Genomic DNA, 19,816 nt, shown 5'->3' on the forward strand with positions numbered 1-19,816 from the left:
GGTTTGAAATGAAGTGTTTTGTGCTGCAGCCCATGTTGGGCAAGGCAGCTGAAGCTAATTTGGGGGAATTCCTGTGCTGGTGCCTTGCCACCGGGGAGTCAAGATGAGATTGTAGCACATACACCTCAGTCCCAGCCTCTGCTGGCTTGGGCACAGTCTCACTTGTAGAGTAGCCCTCTCCGGCTTCTATTCAGGCAAGAGCTAGTTGTTGTGAAGGGCAGCCTTTTGCAAGGGTGAGGGGCTGGGCGGGCCTTCCCCTCAGAAACTCGCTTCAAGTTTTCACCTTAAAGTACTGAATTGCTTTGGCTCTATGGTGACCCTCACCCCTGAAAGCCCTAGCAAAGCATTACATTGCAGAGCTGGTACATAGGATAAACATTACAACTCCTTGGATGGCTGACATCACAAGCTTCTTGTACAAAATCTCAGAGCTGAAGTTGTAGCTAATGGAAGTTTTCTGATTTACTAACTAAAGCTGAAGGATCTCCCCGCTAAGACTTAAATCCAAGGCATTACTAAGTACTGTTGTCCTTAGCCTTGGAAGGGGAGCTTCCCTTCTACGAGGGGAACTTGTTCTGTGTTTGCTAGCTTAAGTTTTCATACCTTCGTACAATTGATGTGTTTTGTGTAGTTCTTGCTACACAGCCAGTATGTCATTTAACCTGCCTGGATCCTTGCAGTGGTAGTGGAATATAGCACTTCTTACTAGTCTTTCCCACCAGCACCATCTTCAGCCCCTAACAGTGGTTCTAACAGAGCCCAAATTGGCAAATTACCATTCTTGGTGCCACTTGTGATCATCACAAGGCTAGGTACACTCTGGCACATCACACCAAGCAGGGGGAGAAATGTTACCTGATGATATAGTTTTAGAACTGCACTGTACAATGAGATGAATGTATTTACAGCAAAATCATTGTAGCAGCCAGCTGGAATTTTGCACATTATTCATATTTATAAAACATTTTCTCCTCTCCCTCATGAAGTTTAAGAAGATACTTAGAGCACCCCTTGGCAGCTGAGCATCTGACCTGCAGGAATGGTGGCCAGGCAGCAGTAGGGGCTGGAGTACTCCTTCTGGGGAGGAGGCTGCCCTCGGAGGATCCTAACCCCTGCAGGACAAGAGAACCTCACATGCAAGGGTTACGAGCTTTACACAAAGGCTAGTGGGTAGCTCTTGTAAGCAGGGCTGGTGCAGAGCCCTGCTGGAATGTAGTCTTAAGAGATGGCTATGGCTACCTGCACATCTCATTCCATTGTGCAGGTTACTGAACATGCTTTGCACTTGTTTTAATCCCCTAACTTCCCTTGGCTGAATCATGTCTATCCTATCTCAGTTAACTGAATAAACGAATTGGGGGGTGGAAACCAACACAGCCATCCTAAACCTCAGCTTCTGTAGTGACTCCTCGCTGTTTCCATTGTTGATAATCCCATTACAGGCAGAACTGACAGTCTCAGCACAGGTCACTGCTTCATTCATGTCTCACACTGTGGCTTTCAGATGGCACAGAATTCACTAGCAGCCAGGGGATGGTGTTACACTCTGTCAGATCAGTTCTCAGGTTATTAAACTGACACTTGAGGTAGTTCTGGGCTGTTTCTCCCTACACATACCATTGTAGAGCATTGTCTTCCCCACACCTACCCCTTCTATACAAAGAACTTAAACCCAAAGATTACTGATGCTTAGGAGGAACTTAGTACAGGAAGAGTCAATTTTTAAGCACACCATCCAGAATCTTCCCCTTCGCCTGCCTTCACTGTTTATACCTGCACATTTCTCTTGTGTTTGAAGCACTGAATTCTTCTTGTGACTAAGGTGCAGTCTCCATTTTGCTGGGACAAACGTTCATGGTAGTTGCTGGCTTTCCTTGATACTGACCTCTAAAATATAGAGATGAAGTGAGGGGTGTTTCCACATGTCTTCTCAGACCTTAGCTGAGAGTGACAGCTCTCAGTTACTGTAAAAAAATGGAACCCAATTTCTCACTCTAGCAAGTAGGTCGAGCTGTCTGTTCACATTTCAGCTCGTAATACCCCACCCACCCCTGATTTTTTTTTAACTCACTAAACCTCAGCTGATCCAGATGCACATAAGGAGAGGCAGGTAGGGTTTAGTTCCAAGTCATGCTGACCCCTCGTGGGCAAGAGAAGGAGTGACACTGACAGGTACCAGCACAGAGGCTCCTTGGCAGCAAAAGGAAATGAGTGGTCTTGCCAGTCTTCCCTGTCAGGCAGGAATCTCTGCTTTGTACAGCATTGCTAAAGGAACTAGGTGCAGAAATATTTCAGCAGCAGAAGTCCATGCCAGCTAGATCCCACCTGCCAAGTGGTATGTTCCAGATGACTTTGATTAAGGCAAGACTTGAGAAATGAGAGAGAGTTGCAAAAGCACAACACCCAGGTTGGGCACAGACAAAGCATTTGTTTCTTCTCCCCCTACCCAAAAAAAAAAAAAAGCACAGACAGCTGCTCATTGGTGCTATAAATAAAACAGCTCTGACATCTCAGCTACTTTTAACCTTGGATGGAGATAGCTGTATTAGCAGCTTTTGTTAACACAACAAAGGCCAGGGCTTTCACAACGGTCTTTGTCTAGCGAAGCCAGCCGAAGCAGGAAGAGTCAGAAAAGTGAATTGAGTCCTGATACCACAAGAACTCCCTTTAAAGCCTCCATTTGGCATTGTTTATCGGCATTTCTAAATCTGAGCATTGAGAGTTACTCAAAATGCTGTTTGCAGGCTGTGAAACGTTAGCCTGTCATTAAGGCTAAGATTTTGTCATGGTTATTTTTAGTAAAAATCATGGACAGGTCACAGGCAAACAAAAATTCACAGAAGCCGTGACCTGTCTGACTTCTGCTAGTGCAGCTCCATGGTTTCCTGCACCACCATGGTGGCTTGGAGCTTTGAGGTTCCCCCTCTGCCCATGGCCACTGGAAGCTGCAGGGTGACCATATTTCCCAAAGAGAAAATGGGACACCCACAGGTGTCCCCCTCCCCCTGATGCGAGGCTGTGGTCAGAACCCTGAGGAGGGCCCCCTCAGTTGTTTGTCCCGTCACTGGAACCCTGCCAGGGCCCCACTGGCTGTCAGCTCAAGTCCTGCAGCCCCTGGGGCTGAAGCAGAGAACGTCATGGAGGTCTCTGGAAGTCACGGGTTCCATGACTTCCATGACCTCTGTGTTATAAACATAGCCTTACTTGTATCCGTGCAGGTAGAGAACATATGCCTGGAACGAAAGCTTTGCCTTCCATACCCGATGCTTAAATGAAAACAGAAGACTACAAGTCCCAGCCCTCAGCCAAAATATTCTGCTGAAATTTCAATGTGATAGGGAGTTTTCTGGCCTGCTGTGCCATATGGATAAAGGTGAGTTTAGTTTGGTCTCTGACCTTGTGTGACTCCATTCCAAGGTCAGTACCTGAGCTTGGGAGGTCAAGTTGCAACAGCTATTTAAGCAGGCAGTACACCTGTTCAGGTTACAGGGCTTTGCTCTCATGTCCAGGACAAACACCAGAAGCAGAACTGCCTTTCTATAGCAGACCACACGTACCATCACATCTGGCAGGAAGAGATAGGAGCCTGTGTCTACTCCTCTTTAAAATGCAGTTTTGCAAGATTGGTCAGTTACAAATGCTTTTCATTCAAGCAGAAGAGGATTTTGAGTGTTTCCAGCTAGGCATTTATGCACTAGATTGAATTTTTAAATTCCAGAATAGGGCATAATTACTTAGCAATTACACAGTTAAGTAGATGGCCTCTTGCATTAACGGCAAGTTCCTCTAGAAGTTACCACCAGTGCCAAAGGAAGTAAATGATCAGGGCACATGTTGCTAATACTATTCTAATTTCACATAGTGGAATTATGTGCATGACAGTAACAAATGCGCATGACAGTAACAAAATATGACAAGGGTGAAGTAGTCAGCTGCTCCCCTCTGGAGCCCTCAACTCCAAAGCAGTTTAAGACTTACCTACCACACCAAGAGATCTTAATCTTACACCCAATGGAGAAGTGTCCATAGTGGAGAAGAACCTGTATGCAAGTTGAGCAGGAAGTACTTGGCACCAACAGGAAATTTAGATTAATTCCCACTGAGCTCTGGAGGAAAATGGCAGGACAGCACTGCAATCTAAGAACAGAGCATCAGTGCTCGAGACAGATCATAAAAACTGTCACAACTGGCACCCTTTTACCAAGAAGCAACTGGTGATGCACAGGAAGTCAAATATCCCATTGCTCACCAAAGCCACCCCTTCATCAGATTGCAAGGTCACATGGGCATTGCTGCTGTGTATATATAAAGTGTGAATTACCATGGCTCCCGTGGCAAGATGTTAGGTGCCCTCCCCACTTGAACCGAACTCAAAAAGGAGCCACTTTAGTAGTAAAGAGCGCAAAAGCATTTGAAATTCTCATCTTTTAATGGGCAATGATAACTTTGGGCTGGTTCTGTGTATACAATTAAACAATATACTTAAAGGTTCCCCCACCCCCAAAAAAAACTTTCACACCCCCTTTTCTTCCATCAACGTTCCACTGCTGGATTTGGCTCCCACAGCCTCGCATACAGCTCTCAAGTCACTGCAGATCCACATCTTAAGAGTAATGAAGAACTGAAAACCCTTGGTGCACCAGTGATGTGTTATTTTAAAAATAACTCTATTAAACCAAATGCCTTCCCAGTCTCCACTGCTTCTCAGAGGAAAAAAATGTTACTGTGGGAGTCTTAATACACTTGTCTTTGTGGCTTTCTCTTTTCCCTACTGAAGTCATACAACGTAGAGTTCATAGATCTTCTTTACACAGTACACCAGGGCAGCAAGTGCTATTGTGTTATGCAGTCTCTTTCTGTGCAGGTCATCCTTTCTCACCAGCACCACAGGAGTGGAGGAGGTGAGTGTATGCAGGGGCAGGCGGGAAAGTTTATAGGCATCATACTCCACTTGGTACTTGCAGCAGGGGTCAAACTGCCAGGAGATACCGTAGAGGGTGCAGCAGGCCATGCTCAGCACGCCCGCAGGCAGGGAGATGTAATGGGAATAATCTACTGGAAGTACCAGCGGGGTAAAGAGACAAGCGGTGCCTGCTAGGACAGCGGTCTTGTGCAGGCAGTTCCCAACTGTGATCCAGCGAGCGGTCTCGTCACCGATGCGAGTGGGCTCTATCACTATATATTTGTACTGTGCTTCCAGGGCCTGCTCCAGCTCGTACTCAAACTGGTCCTGAGCATTCTCCCCGTTGTAGATTTCATGCACAATGTAACACTCCGTGGAGGACAAGATGATCCTGTTAACAGAAAACACAGAATTAAGCTACAGAACACAGAGACAACCCTACCCCTACATTAACCCAGTAATCTTGGAGTTTGAGAGATTGACAACTGAAACCAGGTCAGCACCTCATGGTCACTTGATCACTGCTTCTTCCCTCAACAAAGTAGTACTTTTTCTGATCAAAACTCATTTGAGAGCAGCTGATTGTTCAAGGGAAACTCGGAAAAGCTCTTTCATTTAGGCTTAACTATGCATTTTACATACAAGTGAACTTTACTTTCCTCACTTCGGGGAATTAAGAACTTTTCAAGAAAACAAGATCTTGCGATTGGTTGAATCCTCCTGAAACAGATTCCCCACCTGACTTCTGCCATCAGTGACATCACAGTCAGCTGCTGTGGAGATGGCGTCAACCAGCATTTAATTTGTAATTAAAGAGGTGCTGGGGCTCAAGCAATTTTTTTTATATTCATAACTGATGCAGCAAGCCCAGAGGTGCCAGAGCTATGAACTGCCAAGCCCAGAGTTCTCGGGGATCAACCCTGGCAAAAATTAAGCACTGGTGTCAATGTCACAAAGAGGAGACTGTCAAATGATAGAATTAGCCACCAATAGAAAAAAACACAAAAACTATGGATACAAAAACAAGTTGTCCCCTAAACGAAGGTGTTGCAAATTTTCAATGAGACATGCGTTTTGGCCACCCTCTTTCCTGGCATGGATCAGAACAACCTATGCTAATCCCCACATTTCCAGATCCACACCTCAACCATGTTAGTTCTAGAACCAACAGCTATGCAACCTATACTCCAGCTTGCTAGAAGACTGGCTAATTCGTGGGATCCAGCCTGTGGTGATAAGGAATGATACAAATGTGTAGCTAGAGGGAGAGGTGATAGCAGAGCATCACTCAGAATTTAACACATTTGGTTCCTTCCTCTTGCAACAGGGGAAAGAGGTGGGTTTTACTGCAACATTGGTTAAATGCTAAGAAACAGCTGCTCGCATTACCCTGGAGCAGTCTCCCTATCCCTGCCACTGGACTGCATTAGGTAAGTTCTGTACACACAGACTGCATGTAAGATCTCCAGCCCTTTGTAAAATAGCTATAGGTAGCCTGGATTAGTTTCCAGCTTCCTGCCCCTCAGCTGCATCTTATCCTTTATCGTGTTACTCTAAAGTCCACAGATACGTTCGCTTATCTGTGCAGTAGCCTCACATCTGCTCTGTGCCCTCAACGCGAAAGCAGAACAGAGCAAATGGTGTTGTCTGTTACACAGGGTGGGTTTTACCTCCTTAAAAGAAACTGATTTCAATATGTTCTCTTAGAGCCCCAGTGTCCCGAGCACATGCGCTCCCAAGGATATAGTTATTTGGCAAATTCCTTTAGCAGAGCAAGAGCAACCAGTACACAACTTTGTCCTACTCGCAGCAGACATCGTTCCTGATAGTACTGGGACTCACTTGGTATTAGTGATCTGGCAATGGAGAACTCTGCAACGAGACCAACACTAACCCTTCTTTCTCGCTCCATTAGTACAAAGATATAGTGGGTTCGCACTGGAAATGGCAAAGGAAGAGAGGATACATGTTTGCAAGCTCCTGTTGTACCAGCCATTACCCTTTAAATTCTGTTTTAGTCACACTGTGAAGGGTATTGTGCAGCAGCCACCTGCAATCAAGAATATTGTTAAATTACAGGCTGTTGCCTGAAGTAGCTTGTTTACAGTGAATGGTGACCAACAATACCAAGCAGCAGTAGCTAAGACTTATCAGCCTCCTTCTTTAGGACAGAATAAGCTGTTTCTATAAGAGTCTGGTTGGCAAGCAAGGTTTTCCGTGTAAGCTAGACATTGGGCATTCTCTGGTTACATTACATTTGCCTTGAGCATGTCTGCACTTAGAATAGGAGAGTCTGCCAATGCTGCCTAGGACAAGGACTGGTTGGCACATCTCCTATGAGATTCTATTTATTTGGTGATGGAAACAAAACATTTCACTGTGGAGCTTAAGATTTCTTTTCCAAAAAACAAAACAAAACAAATGTTCTCTAGCAGATTAACCCCTTCAGTTTGTCCATTGCTCAGCCCTGGAGCTGCAAACTTTTACAAGAAAACATTTTTGCTAATTTAAAGGGATCATGTCTAGTGAAAGTACAATATTTGCTTTAAAACATATTGAAACATGTATTTGTTTTTCATTTCAGAAAGACATTCCTAAGGTTTAAATGCCAAACAGAATTGGGTTAGCATTACAGCACCAGGAAAAGAATTTGAGCAACCTAGTTTCATTGCCCAAATAGAGTCAAATGTAGACATGGCATACAGGGTGAAGTTAAATCTTTTCACCAACTGTTTCCCCCTTGAGTAAGTACTGAAGACGTCTTACGTGCTCGTGTAGTCAGGACAGAAGAATTTTCAGATCCATTTCAGAATGCATCAGGGATGGCATGATATTTACCAGAGATGGTTTTTACCTGGTAAAAACCACATTTTTTAATCACCCCATAAAAAACGAGTTAGCCACAGTTTAAGGACCCCATAAAAAACGAGTTAGCCACAGTTTAAGGCATTTTCTATTTTAAAAACCGTTTAGTTAATGCACACCACATTACACTTAGTTTTAGTTATATATTCAAATTGTGGTTACACAAGGGAGTAGATCAATCAATTAGTTTAGGTTTGTACAATTAAAACTGCAGTGGGCGAAATACTAATATATTTAATTAGAATACTGAACATTGGAATGCCTATCCATTTTGGTTTGATATGTTCTCAAGCCAGTTATGCATGTCACGGCTCATTTCTGTTTTTAATACTCTATAAACAAAGTCAGAACCATTGGATTATATGAAAACGACAATAATACCGTTGTAGGCTTGAAGTGTTAAGCAGTCAGAGGTACACAGACTTGCAGACTACCAGGTTCATCTGGCCATGCAGCGTTCTGCAGCAGAAGACCTCCTTTGATGTAGTGGACAGACTGAGCCCATTCCTCAGTTTTGAATCTATGTATCCAAAGCTTGAAAAGGATTTGTTCTATGCTTGCTGAACTAGCCGAACACTGATGCAATTATTTCCCCCAGTTTAAACCATATGTATGCCTGTATTTACCAGCGCCCTGTCCTAAACTAATTTTTTTCTGGGAAACTGCAAACCCTGAAAGGCACACTTGAGACATAGGCTTTGTGAAACAGCAAGTGGTTTCACCCAGTTGGTGCGAACACTTGACTTCAATCCAGCTTCAAGGGGAAATGCTGCTGAAAGCCATTTTCAGCAATGGTTCTGCTTCCTAGCTAAAAACAAGGCTCAAGTTTCTTACATCAGAAATGCCATGTCAACCAAGTGAAGTTACGGGAAATGTTTATGTTGAGAGAACCACCCTACCCACAGTTAAACTTCCTATAATTTTGTTGGTTGCTCAAATTAGGTCTCTGGCAAGTTAAGAGGCAAGGGCCCATTCTCAGATTGGAACACACAAACCCAGCTCAGACCCCAACACTCTCGGGGCATGTCTACACTTACCTCTGGAGCGATCGATCCAGTGGGGGGTTGATTTATCGCATCTAGTGAAGACGCGAAAAATTGACCGCCGAGCGCTCTCCTGTTGACTCTGCTACTTCACCGGAGCGAGAAGCATAGACAGAGTTGACAGGGGAGCGTCAGCAGTCGACTTACCGCAGTGAAGACATCGCAGTAAGTAGATCTAAGTACACCAACTTCAGCTACGTTATTCATGTAGCTGAAGTTGTGTAACTTAGATCAACCCCCCCTCCCCCACGCCAGTGTAGACCAGGCCTCAGGTTTCAAGTGACTTCTTCCCTCCAGAATCCTTCTGGTCCTTGAAGGATCTTTGAATATTCCTCCTCCCCTGCCTTCCTTTCCCCACACTTTCTATACCCTCATAGACCCACTTGGTCAATAGCCTTCCAGTCAAGGAAAATAGGACAGGAACACATTAAACATGGACTGAAATTACGATAGGAAAATAAGTTTATTCAAGCCCTCCTCTCTCTCTTCAGAAACTTTATGCATTCTTGGGCTCTAGGCTTTTATAGGTGTGAAGTCAAAACATGATGCATGGGAGCAAAAATAAGCTCAATAAAACTGTTCCATATAAAAAGAACGAGGAGTCCTTGTGGCACCTCAGAGACTAACAAATTTACTTGGACATAAGCATGGAGTGGAACATACAGTAGGGAGGTATAAATACACAGCATTTGAAAAGATGGGAGTTGCCTTACCAAGTGTGGGGGGGGGGGGTCCAGTGCTAATGAGCCAATGCAACTAAGGTGGAAGTGGGCTATTCTCAACAGTTGACAAGAAGTGTTTGCTGTGTGTTATGCTCTTGTGGTTCCAAGCACAGCAGCTGCTGATCCCTTGACCAAATAATCCCTGTTAGAGCAACTTATTCTTCCATCAGACAGTGCTCAAGATGCAATTGTTCATCTTGGCAATTGACTAGATAATCCTAAAAACAAGGGATTGGGGGGGAGAAGAGAGGATATGAGCTACTCAAACAGTAGCAGGTATGAGGAGACAGTGGAGTGAGTAGAAATTACATATGGGGCAAATGCAAGATAAATATTACACTAAAGTTCAGGCAGGTGGGAAGTTAAATTCAGTGTGCGTCAATCCCACATGCGAGGCTGGCTGCAGCAGGTGGAAAGCCTGGGGAAGCCAATCGCACACAAAAGAAGAAAAATCCAAAGAGTGTGTAATGTCCCCCCATAGCAGAACTCTGTCTACAAGACTTACCAGAACTTGTTGACATGCAGAACAAGAAAGGGGTTCTTGCCTCAGAGACCTCAAGTACAAAGACTAACAAAACTGATTTTCCATGACATAGAGCCTTTCATTTGAACAAAACAGCACACACTGAAGCCTGGCAAGTATGCTTTTTGGAACTCACCACCACCCCTGGAAAAAACACAGCCAGGGTTTAAACATTGTCAGTGCTATGCTTGTATGGACCTAGGTGGGGGTATTGATAACTCAGTTATTCTCGATTTTACTTGGAAGTGCGATAAGTAACTAATGTCAGAGGGAATCCATGTTCAGACAGCATGTAATGATGCCTGACAGCCAAAGGCTGGATGTGCTAGTTATGCTTAAAAGCAGGTGTTAAACTGGGCAATGTTAAATGATTTTCTAGAGCCCTTCTTCCAAGAAGGAAGGGCTTTGCCACAGGAAAGTTTTATATTCATTCTGTGGTGGTTGTGTAACTTGTATCTTGAATGCTATTTGCATATCACTAACGGATGAATCCCATTTCCTGTCATTTTTTTTTTTTAAGTGTCTCATTCTTGATGCCTGGCTTTTCAGTGTCCTTATAAAAAAAAGGCAGAGGAATGCTCTGTTCTGATGGTTCAGTAGATTAAATGGCTTTTGTCACTAGTTTTATAAGTTTCGGAGTAGCAGCCGTGTTAGTCTGTATTCACAAAAAGAAAAGGAGTACTAGTGGCACCTTAGAGACTAACCAATTTATCTGAGCATAAGCTTTCCTGAGCTACAGCTCACTTCATCCGAAAGCTCACGAAACTCTTATGCTCAAATAAATTGGTTAGTCTCTAAGGTGCCACTAGTACTCCTTTAGTTTTATACGGTAATTTACACTGATTTCTGTACTTGCAGGATTACAAACAATGCACCTCAGCAGCTGATACAGCAACCACCAGCAAGAGGGGCAAAAATGCCCATGTTAACCACATGGTGAGTTTAAAATTAAATTTGAAATTTATTCCCCTACTAAAAACATCACTGAGTGCACTAAGAACACATTGCAGCTAGCTAGATGCTAGGCACTCACAAAATTTCCCAGTTAGGGTTCCAAAATCTGCCCTCTCTGTCTCCCCTAACAAGTTAAAAAGCCTCTGGTGGCCACCTAAATGTCACAGGCTGCTTCTCAAGCTACCCTATGAGCAGTGCTGTCTAGCCTGTTTTCGTGGTCTCCTAGTCACAAACACATGGTCTGTTTCTTTTTCACCACACATACCTTTAATCCCCAGTTTCCAAACTCGGCAGGACATAGCACAGGTATACAGCAGGAGGAGCCTTTCACATCTTGCTCTCTTGCCAGCTCTGCTGAATTTGGGATCCAGGACAATGTCCTGGAAGAACTCTCCCAGCATCCTCCTCCAGCCAGCAGCTGGGAATGGAAAGGAGGTAAGTCTTCTCATCACTGGGGTGCCCCTGGACCTCACTGGTGGAGACCCCCTCCCTGTCCCGTCTATCATATATACTTCTGGCTAGTAGTTTTAAGTTCTGACTGGTTGGTGTCTGGAAAGCATCTCCACTCCTGATCAGAAGTATCCCCAAATTGTGCACAGTTCACGATTCCTTTCTTGCATTTATTGTTCAAGTTTCTGAACCCCTTTTATATACAACGTGTAAGCCCCAGGTTGGCCTTTTGAAATAGCAGATACAATTAGAATCATAGAATATCAGGATTGGAAGGGACCTCAGGAGGTCATCTAGTCCAACCCCCTGCTCAAAGCAGGACCAATCCCCAACTAAATCATCCCAGCCAGGGCTTTGTCAAGCCTGACCTTAAAAATATCTAAGGAAGGAGATTCCACCCCCTCCCTAGGTAACGCATTCCAGTGTTTCACTACCCTCCTAGTGAAAAAATTTTTCCTAATATCCAACCTAAACCTCCCCCACTGCAACTTGAATCATAAAATATCAGGTTGGAAGGGACCTCAGGAGGTCATCTAATCCAACCCCCTGCTCAAAGCAGGACCAATCCCCAATTTTTGCCCCAGATCCCTAAATGGCCCCCTCAAGGGCTGAACTCACAACCTTGGGTTTAACAGGCCAGTGCTCAAACCACTGAGCTATCCCTCCCCTCCGTTGCTCAGGGACAACAGAATACCTGTGGTTCCACCATTCAAAGAGGTTTGACGACTGTAGGTAAACAGTACTAGGCAGAAATTCATGAGAACTGCAAATGCAGAGAGACCTGTTTGGGTGGTGACTGAAAAAGATGGGCTTCCTATTGTGTGATAATGCTTGTGATTTGCAAAACTTGCATCACATGCAACATGCACAAAAGAAATGAGTACACCAGTGCAACTAAGGACTGAAGGCTGGCGTGTGAATGAATTCCAATAGAGCCACATCACAGATGGCCAAAAGCACACAGTGTCTGACATCGTTAGAGTCCCAGCCAAACCTGAATAAGTCAGTACTGCGTGGACAGGCCAGACTCAAGAACATTAATGCACCAATCTTTTATTTCTAGATCTGGGTTCAACTCTGGTTACTTTCAATTATGAAAAATGAGTTGTGGTCTCACCTTAATCCCCAGTGTAAAAATTCCACATCACAAAACCATCATACAATTTGACAAGTTTGTCCATTTCAGCTCAGGAAAGGTCCAGGACTGCAACAACAGGGGTACTCCACATGAGAACTGAGGTATGGCAACAGCGCCGTCCCACATTCTAGCATTCTTAACCCATTACTATCAGTATCTCAGCACAGAGATAGTGTGTTCGACCACAATCTTCAGAGAACAATAATCAATGTGGTCAGAACAAAGAGGAGAAGAAGCAACAGCACAGAGGCAAAGCAAATTTCCATTCAAGGGATGCAACTTAAATGCAATAAGATTATAGCCAAATAAGGAATTCTATATAGTTCTCTTTGGAAAGAGGACTGTGGGGAGGGAGGGGAGAACAGACCAGGGAAAATGAGTCCGAGACCCTCAGAGCTGCACCAGTGATAGAAGACAGTACCCACCACTGAAAACATTGCAATAGCATTAAGGAGACCACACTGAGCAGGAGAAGTGCCACTTTTAGTTTAACAAAAGGATTAGCTAGACTAATGGAAGCAGATCAATCACTGCTCCAAGCAAGCGGATTGCTGGAAATCCAAGCAGTACAGGTAGTGAAAGAAAAGACCTTTAAGACTGCCCAGAAACATAGTTGGGATGACATTAAAGCTGCCTTATTGCATTGTTTATTCTGAGCTGTACAAGTTTGTGAGAACATTTCCCCAGGGAACAAGTGGCATTCTGTTCTGTGCTCTAGTGGTCATCGTGCAGAATTTTAGACAAGAACTCCAAGTGCACTCAGTAGCTGTTCTCCATTATAAATTGCTTTGGGCTACGGATTAGCAATTCCCTTTAGATACTCTGCATAAAGAGTCCCTTTGGAATGAGGGAAAGCAATATTTAGTGGGTTCTCTTTAGTTTGTTTTTCAGTATTTTAACTTTTAACCACCATCATAAAACCAGCCCAGAATCGACAGCTACTATACTGTTACATCCTTAGCCATATGCCCCACGAATAAAGTATAATCTGGTAGTGACCAAAGAGACCTTCCATGTATCAATCAGATCTTTTATGGAAGGATATAGTCTTCATAGTTACAGCTGCCAATCATTTTGCTACATTTGACTAACTTTCCTAACACTGGACAGTATTTTATTCACTAGCTATTCCCTTGACGTTACCCCTCAGCATACACTCCTTTTAGACTAGCTGGCTGACAGCTACAAACTGAGCTACAGAAATACCTTAAAACAGCTCTTTGATGAGAAAACTGGATCAGTGTTCTCAGTCAGTAAGAATTTGTCTTTGAACAAGAATCATATTCATGAACATAAGAAAACTGTATTTGCTATATATAACATATACATGTCATTGTCTGATGATAACTGATCCATCACCATTGCCCTGTACACAAGCCGTGTTCCCAACACCACACAAGATGGGAAAAGACTCTTGAGAGTCTGGCAGTGGATATCTCCAATTCCACAAATGGGAGAACAACATCACTTGGCTAAGAAGATTTACACTAAAAGCAGGTGATCTTACCATACAAAGTTATTTGGAAGGGGAATTGTCTGACACCTAATAAGACTAGCCCTTTGCCAGGTTTGTGTCGGGAGGGAGTGTGTAGTAGTGGTTAGAGGTACTCTAGTCACAGATATATTATCTTGCTGTGTCACCTCTGTGCCTATTTTCATGCCCAAACCCCCTCCCCCCCCACACTCATTTGTAAAAGTTAGGATCATATTTAAACCTCAGAACAGGTCAGTTAGGCAAGTAACTCGTTTGTGTTTGTAAAGATTTCAAAGTATCTCTATACAACATTATCACCACCACCCCACCTAGGGCTGTCAGAGTCTTTAAATTGGGCTGTAGAACAAAGGACAATTTTGCTACTCCATAAAAAGACAGCTGCTTTCAAAGGTTGTTGGTTACACTAGCTAGCACCAGGGTGGGAAGAAGGAAGGAGATGCCAATGGAAGGGACAACAGAATTGAGCCAAAAGTTTTAAGAAAGTAAAGAATTATGCATACAGATTTTAAGGTAGTGCAAAAAGATTTCTCTCTTTCCTGTCTTTAAAGTTAGGCTTCCAAAACTTCTACAGCTACTCCGCACGTAGTTCCACCATGTCCCAGTTGCTCATCCATCCTGACAGAGGCAGAAACAAAGCTGGTGACCAAACATGCATTTTAGAAAGCTCTTTGTGAGTGCAGACACTACAAAAGCCAACAGCAGCAACCGCCACCAGAGCAGCCAGGCCAATTATACACCCTTCCCTCCCCCTAAAATTACTCTGCAGCCTCCAAATCCAGGGAGAACAACAGTAAAATCCTAAGGACACAAGCCACTCAACCAGCATTAAGCCCTCTCCAAAGGGAGGTCACTCTGAAGGTCTTCTGTTGCCTCCACAGCCTTTCAACAGATTTTTAAGGCACGTCCTAGTCTCCAGAATGCTCCTACCACTGAGCAGGGTCACGAGGCATCGTTCGGCCTAAGGGTTAAAGCTGCCTTTGGTAACGTGCAGATTCGCACTGACCTTCCCCCTAACGCTGCCTCTCCTTCCCTTTCCCTCCCCCGCCCCGTGCTCCTCACTCCCGTGGAAACTCGCCCCCAGCCAAGGCACTCCAGCTGGAGCCAGCTGCAGACCGTGCCTCCCTCGCCGCAGCTGGACTCTGCCCTGGATTTACCCGCAGGCTCGGGACTACCGCAGCTCTGTCCTGAGCTCACTCTGGCAGATGGTGGCTTGAATTCCTCCCATCACTGCCCTGTTCTCCCCCCCCCAGCCCCACACCCCCCCCTCACTGTCCCCTCCTCCCCTCCCCCACCCGTTCTTCCCCTCTCCTCCCTCCCCAGCCCCGCACCCCCCCTCACTGTCCCCTCCCCCACCCGTTCTTCCCCTCTCCTCCCTCCCCAGCCCCGCACCCCCCCTCACTGTCCCCTCCCCCACCCGTTCTTCCCCTCTCCTCCCTCCCCAGCCCCGCACCCCCCCTCACTCCACCAGCTTCCCGCTCACGGTCTCCTTCTCCCCTCCCCCCACTGGTCTCCCCCTTCTCCCCGACCTGCACCCCCTCACTCCACCGGCCTCCCCATCACGGTCCCCTTCTCCCCTCCCCCCACTAGTCTCCCCCTTCCCCCCGTTCTCCCCTTTTCTCGTCCCCCCCACACTGTGCCCTCCCCCCATGACCTGCAGCCCCTCACTCCACCGGCCTCCCCCTTCCCCCCCGACCTGCACCCCTCGCTAGCCCAGCCTCCCCATCTGTGCCGTGCCCCCCGCCCCGTCCCATCCCGCCCTCGGGGAGGGGGCCCAGCCCGGATCAAGCAGGATCCCGGGTCCACTCCCCATTGCCCCTGCTCAGGGCCCTCTGGCGGCGCCCCGGAGTCCCGCCCTGCCCGCTGCCCGCTCGGCCAGGCCTCACCTCTCCCTACCGCCACCGCCGCTGCTGCCGGGGCCAGCGCGCCTCCTTCCCCACGCCGCCATCTTGGAGACTCTCGGCTCGAGTCGCAAATGTCTCTCCGCCAAGGGGGCCCGGGCCCGCGCCCGAGCCTGCCGGGAAATGGAGTCCAGGCCGCGGGGCTGGCACCACTGCGGGAGCGCGCCCTCCGCCGGAGCGGCCTACGACCCCCACCATGCCCTGCGCCGCGCTGGGGCCCATGGGACATGTAGTCCTGCGGGCCGCAAGGCGGGGACGCTTCCCAGCTGGGGACGCGCCGGGCGGCGCTAGAGAGGCCCAGGCCCTGAGCTCAATCCCGTGGCCTCCCCCTAGCCTGCTTGTCTTCGCAGGGAAATACCCAGGGGAGTGGTTGGGGAAGTGGACTACAACTCCCACACAGCACCGGGGCAGCCTCGTGGGAGCGGGCCACGTGGGGCTCCAAGTGGGGTCGGGAATGTGCTCTCAGCGTTGGGGGCAGGGGCCGAGCCCCTATAAAAGCCTCCTCCGCGGGCTTCCCTCCCCCGCTTCTGTAGGCTTGTGAGCCGGCTGCCCCAAAGCCCAGGCTAAGATCAGGGAGAGGCTACCCTGTGGGATACTGCTCTGGCCTCAAACAGGCCTGACCCCACCCAACCCCAGGGGCAGGGTCCAGCTCTGGGTGGAGCAGTGGGGACAGGCTGACCTGGCAGAGGGGCTGGGTAGGGCCCGACAGAGACTCCTGACTACAGCCCTAGCACGGTACCCTCCATGGCCTGCTAGGAAGGAGCAGGAGGGGACGGCAGTGTAATAATACATGCTGTAGATTACGAGCCCCCAAGTAACCTGAACATCGCACAGCTGCAGTGCAGGTGCTAGATTTCTTTAGCTCCAGCAAGCCAGGGCTTCTGCTACTGAGCTAAAGAGAAATCTCCTTCAGCTGTAGGACTGTGGTATCGGGTTTATGTCAGCTGTAGGCGGGTAACCAAGAAGGGGTGACATATCGCTCTCAGTTGGGCAGGTCTGAGATTCCATGCGATAGAGGCAGGTCTATTGGCATCCTGGGAAGAGAGTCGAAACCCACCCAGAACTAAAGACCTGCCCCATCAAGTGAGGGGGAGCAGCCACAGAGCCCAGAAAGTAACTAATTCTGGGGGGCAATGAATGACAAAATGGGGAGAGGCATGAAGGCCAAAGGTTCAAAGCAAAGGCTGCAGAAAGGGAGACTAAGCAGAGAACTCTGAACACCATCCACTGCCTCATGAAGGAGCCCCAAGAGTCAGTGGATGCCATCTGAGGAACTCTGCAATCGAGGCAGGATTGACGCTACACTGCTGGGAACCAGGCGTTGTTGGAATTCTCAAGGCTTTGGTTCAGTGCTGCACTGAAAACAGTAACGGAGCAAGAGAGCTGCAGGCTGCAGAAAAGACTGTTCCTGAGCTCAACACCCTCCATTGTGCCATCACGTAAACGCCGGGAATACATTATTTTCATGATTTTTTTTTAAAAGAAATCCCTTTTTATGTCTATTTTTCTGGATCAAATCACAAGGAAAACTTTAGGGAGGGGAGAGGTGACAGCACCCAAGATGCGAGTCTCGGGGTTTCACTTGCAGACAGGTCTGATTGACACATGGAGATGGATTACCGTGTGAGGGAGAAGGATGGAGGGCACGCAGGGAGCTGGTGCCCTGGCAGGGAAGGACAAGTGGGTGACAAGAGTTAGCTGTATTGTGTATGGATACTGTCGAGATGATAATATTTGTGCCTGAACTGAATCTGAACTAAAGATTCATCCCATCTTTTGGCATGAGCATGGAATCTCTGGGAATAAGCCTGCCCTAATAAAAGGAAGTGGACTAGCTGGTTTAGCAAATTTCCGTCTCCAGTTTCTTACTATCCCAAAGCATTTTGCAGATTTAACAAACTGACATATAAACTTGGCAAAAGGATGACCTCACCCACCCCCTGAAATGCAGCTTCCCACAGGGTGAAATGGGAGAAACACCACCACATAACAGATTAGGAGACTACAGGGGTGATTTCTTTTTTTTTTTTTTTTTTTTTGGTTCAGATTGCCATCTGTAAATTACCTGAGATGGAATTTGGCCAGGACCTACAGAAACCAAATTCACCTCATACCTTCCAGTATGTACTTAGCGCCGATCACGTGGACAGAAACAGAATAGAACAGGAGGCCAACTGTAACAGAAAGTAGGTGGAAGGAGTACCAGTGCTTGGCCACACCCTGCCTACCCTCCAACAGGGGCCAGTACCTCTCAGGAAGTGGGTAGTGCTGGTGTGGAAGGGGCTGGGACTAGAGCAATTCGGGGATGGGTTAGATTCAGCGCATCCTCTTCGCAGCCTCCCCTAGCAGAACTCCCATGGAAATGAAAGCTGCCATCCATCCCAGGTGTAAGCACTAAGAGGAGGGCAGTTTTAGGAACAGCACCCATCCTCCCTGGGTTATAGGCCCACTGCCCTCTGAGAACAGCAGCCTTGTAGTAGGTTTGGCAAGCTACAGTTTGCAGGGGATGAATCTGGTCCACTGTATTTGTGCTAAAAAGAAGAGGATCTTTTCTATCATTGACGCTTCCCCGTCTTAGGTTACAGCAATGCAAAAGTAATCTTAAACAAGATTTTCCAATGAAACAACATCCTTTTCCCCCAGCTACAGCAGAGTTCACAACATCCGCAGAGAGGGTGGTGAAACACTGGAATGCGTTACCTAGGGAGGTGGTGGAATCTCCTTCCCTAGAAGTTTTTAAGGTCAGGCTTGACAAAGCCCTGGCTGGGATGATTTAATTGGGGATTGGTCCTGCTTTGAGCAGGGGGTTGGACTAGATGACCTCCTGAGGTCCCTTCCAACCCTGATATTCTATGATTCTATGAGGGTGGCCAATCCCAGCTAAAGAACTTCAGTGGGGCAATACCTGCCCTACCCTGTCCTCACACTCAGTCAACGGAGGCCCCTTCCCCTCAGCAGCAGGAGCAGCAAAACTCCTGGTCCCTGCGGTCCCTTTGGAGATTGCCCAGCATTTCTCTAGTCCATTTACAGATGGCTCAAAGGGATCTGCTCTTAGCTTCTCTGATGTTACACCTCTTCTCCTTGGATCTGATGGCGCTCTCCAGGACATGCCACCTTGGAGCAGTTCGGCCAAGGTTCAGGAATAACAGCAGAGCCCTTCCAGAGAGAGGTGCTCCTTTCCTTCGCAACCATTTCCCCCTTCGGAAACAGCAGCTCTCGTATGCTGCAGCCTCCGTAACCCAGAAGTTCATTTTTACTTGCTTGGCGGCAGCAGTTCACAGTCTTTGCTGCTTCCATCACAGCATCAAAGAGAGCGACCACATCAGCTTCTGCTCCCTCCGCAGCCACCAACTGTCCTGTTCTACAGCCACAGCACCTTCTGTTCGAATGGTCCCTCTTAAAAGGGCTTTGGCCCATTCACTTTTAAAATTCCTTTCTCCTGCTGTTTCACTCGGTCTGCAGGAAGAGTCCATCACCCAATGACACCTAACTCCTACAAAAAGTGCCGCGAGACCTTTAGAGGCCACAAGAGGTCAGGGCGTTGGCTTTTGGTACATGTGTGAAGTAACTGACAGTGAATTTCAGAATATCGTAAGGAGGTCTGTATAGCTCCCTGCTAGGAAAATACCAGTGGTTATCAATAATGGTATTGATGAGCAACATAATGTAAATAAAGATAATGTAACAACTCCTTAGTCACCTACAACTTTACAGGTGTTGGCACATAGGGCTTAGTTATGACGTACACAGGATAAGTTCTGATTTCTTCCAGCCGAGGGCAGTGGTGCATATACACTCTAGCCACGTCATTCCAAACAACGTGTT

General features: G+C 46.9%; 1 protein-coding gene across 10 annotated transcripts; it reads right to left on the reverse strand.

The window, feature by feature from the left end:
* Nucleotides 1-4,410: 4,410 nt before the first annotated feature.
* TMEM11 (transmembrane protein 11) lies at nt 4,411-16,075 on the reverse strand. 10 transcript variants are annotated; one of them, XR_013347275.1, is made up of 7 exons: nt 15,977-16,059; nt 14,594-14,708; nt 12,578-12,664; nt 11,276-11,428; nt 7,670-7,757; nt 6,746-6,953; nt 5,157-5,294 (listed from the first exon to the last, which is right to left on the reverse strand). XR_013347275.1 is itself a non-coding variant. In XM_077827908.1 (2 exons), the coding sequence occupies exons 1-2, from the start codon at nt 16,036-16,038 to the stop codon at nt 4,778-4,780; spliced, it is 579 nt and encodes a 192-aa protein (XP_077684034.1). In that variant the 5' UTR covers nt 16,039-16,075; the 3' UTR covers nt 4,411-4,777. The 10 variants fall into 10 exon arrangements, 1 of the variants encoding a protein (XP_077684034.1); XR_013347276.1 differs by having other exon boundaries at nt 14,594-14,729; nt 15,977-16,047; XR_013347277.1 differs by having other exon boundaries at nt 5,158-5,294; nt 6,798-6,953.
* Nucleotides 16,076-19,816: the final 3,741 nt, after the last annotated feature.

This window comes from Eretmochelys imbricata, chromosome 10, assembly GCF_965152235.1.
Source record: "Eretmochelys imbricata isolate rEreImb1 chromosome 10, rEreImb1.hap1, whole genome shotgun sequence".
Lineage (NCBI taxonomy): Eukaryota > Metazoa > Chordata > Testudines > Cheloniidae > Eretmochelys > Eretmochelys imbricata.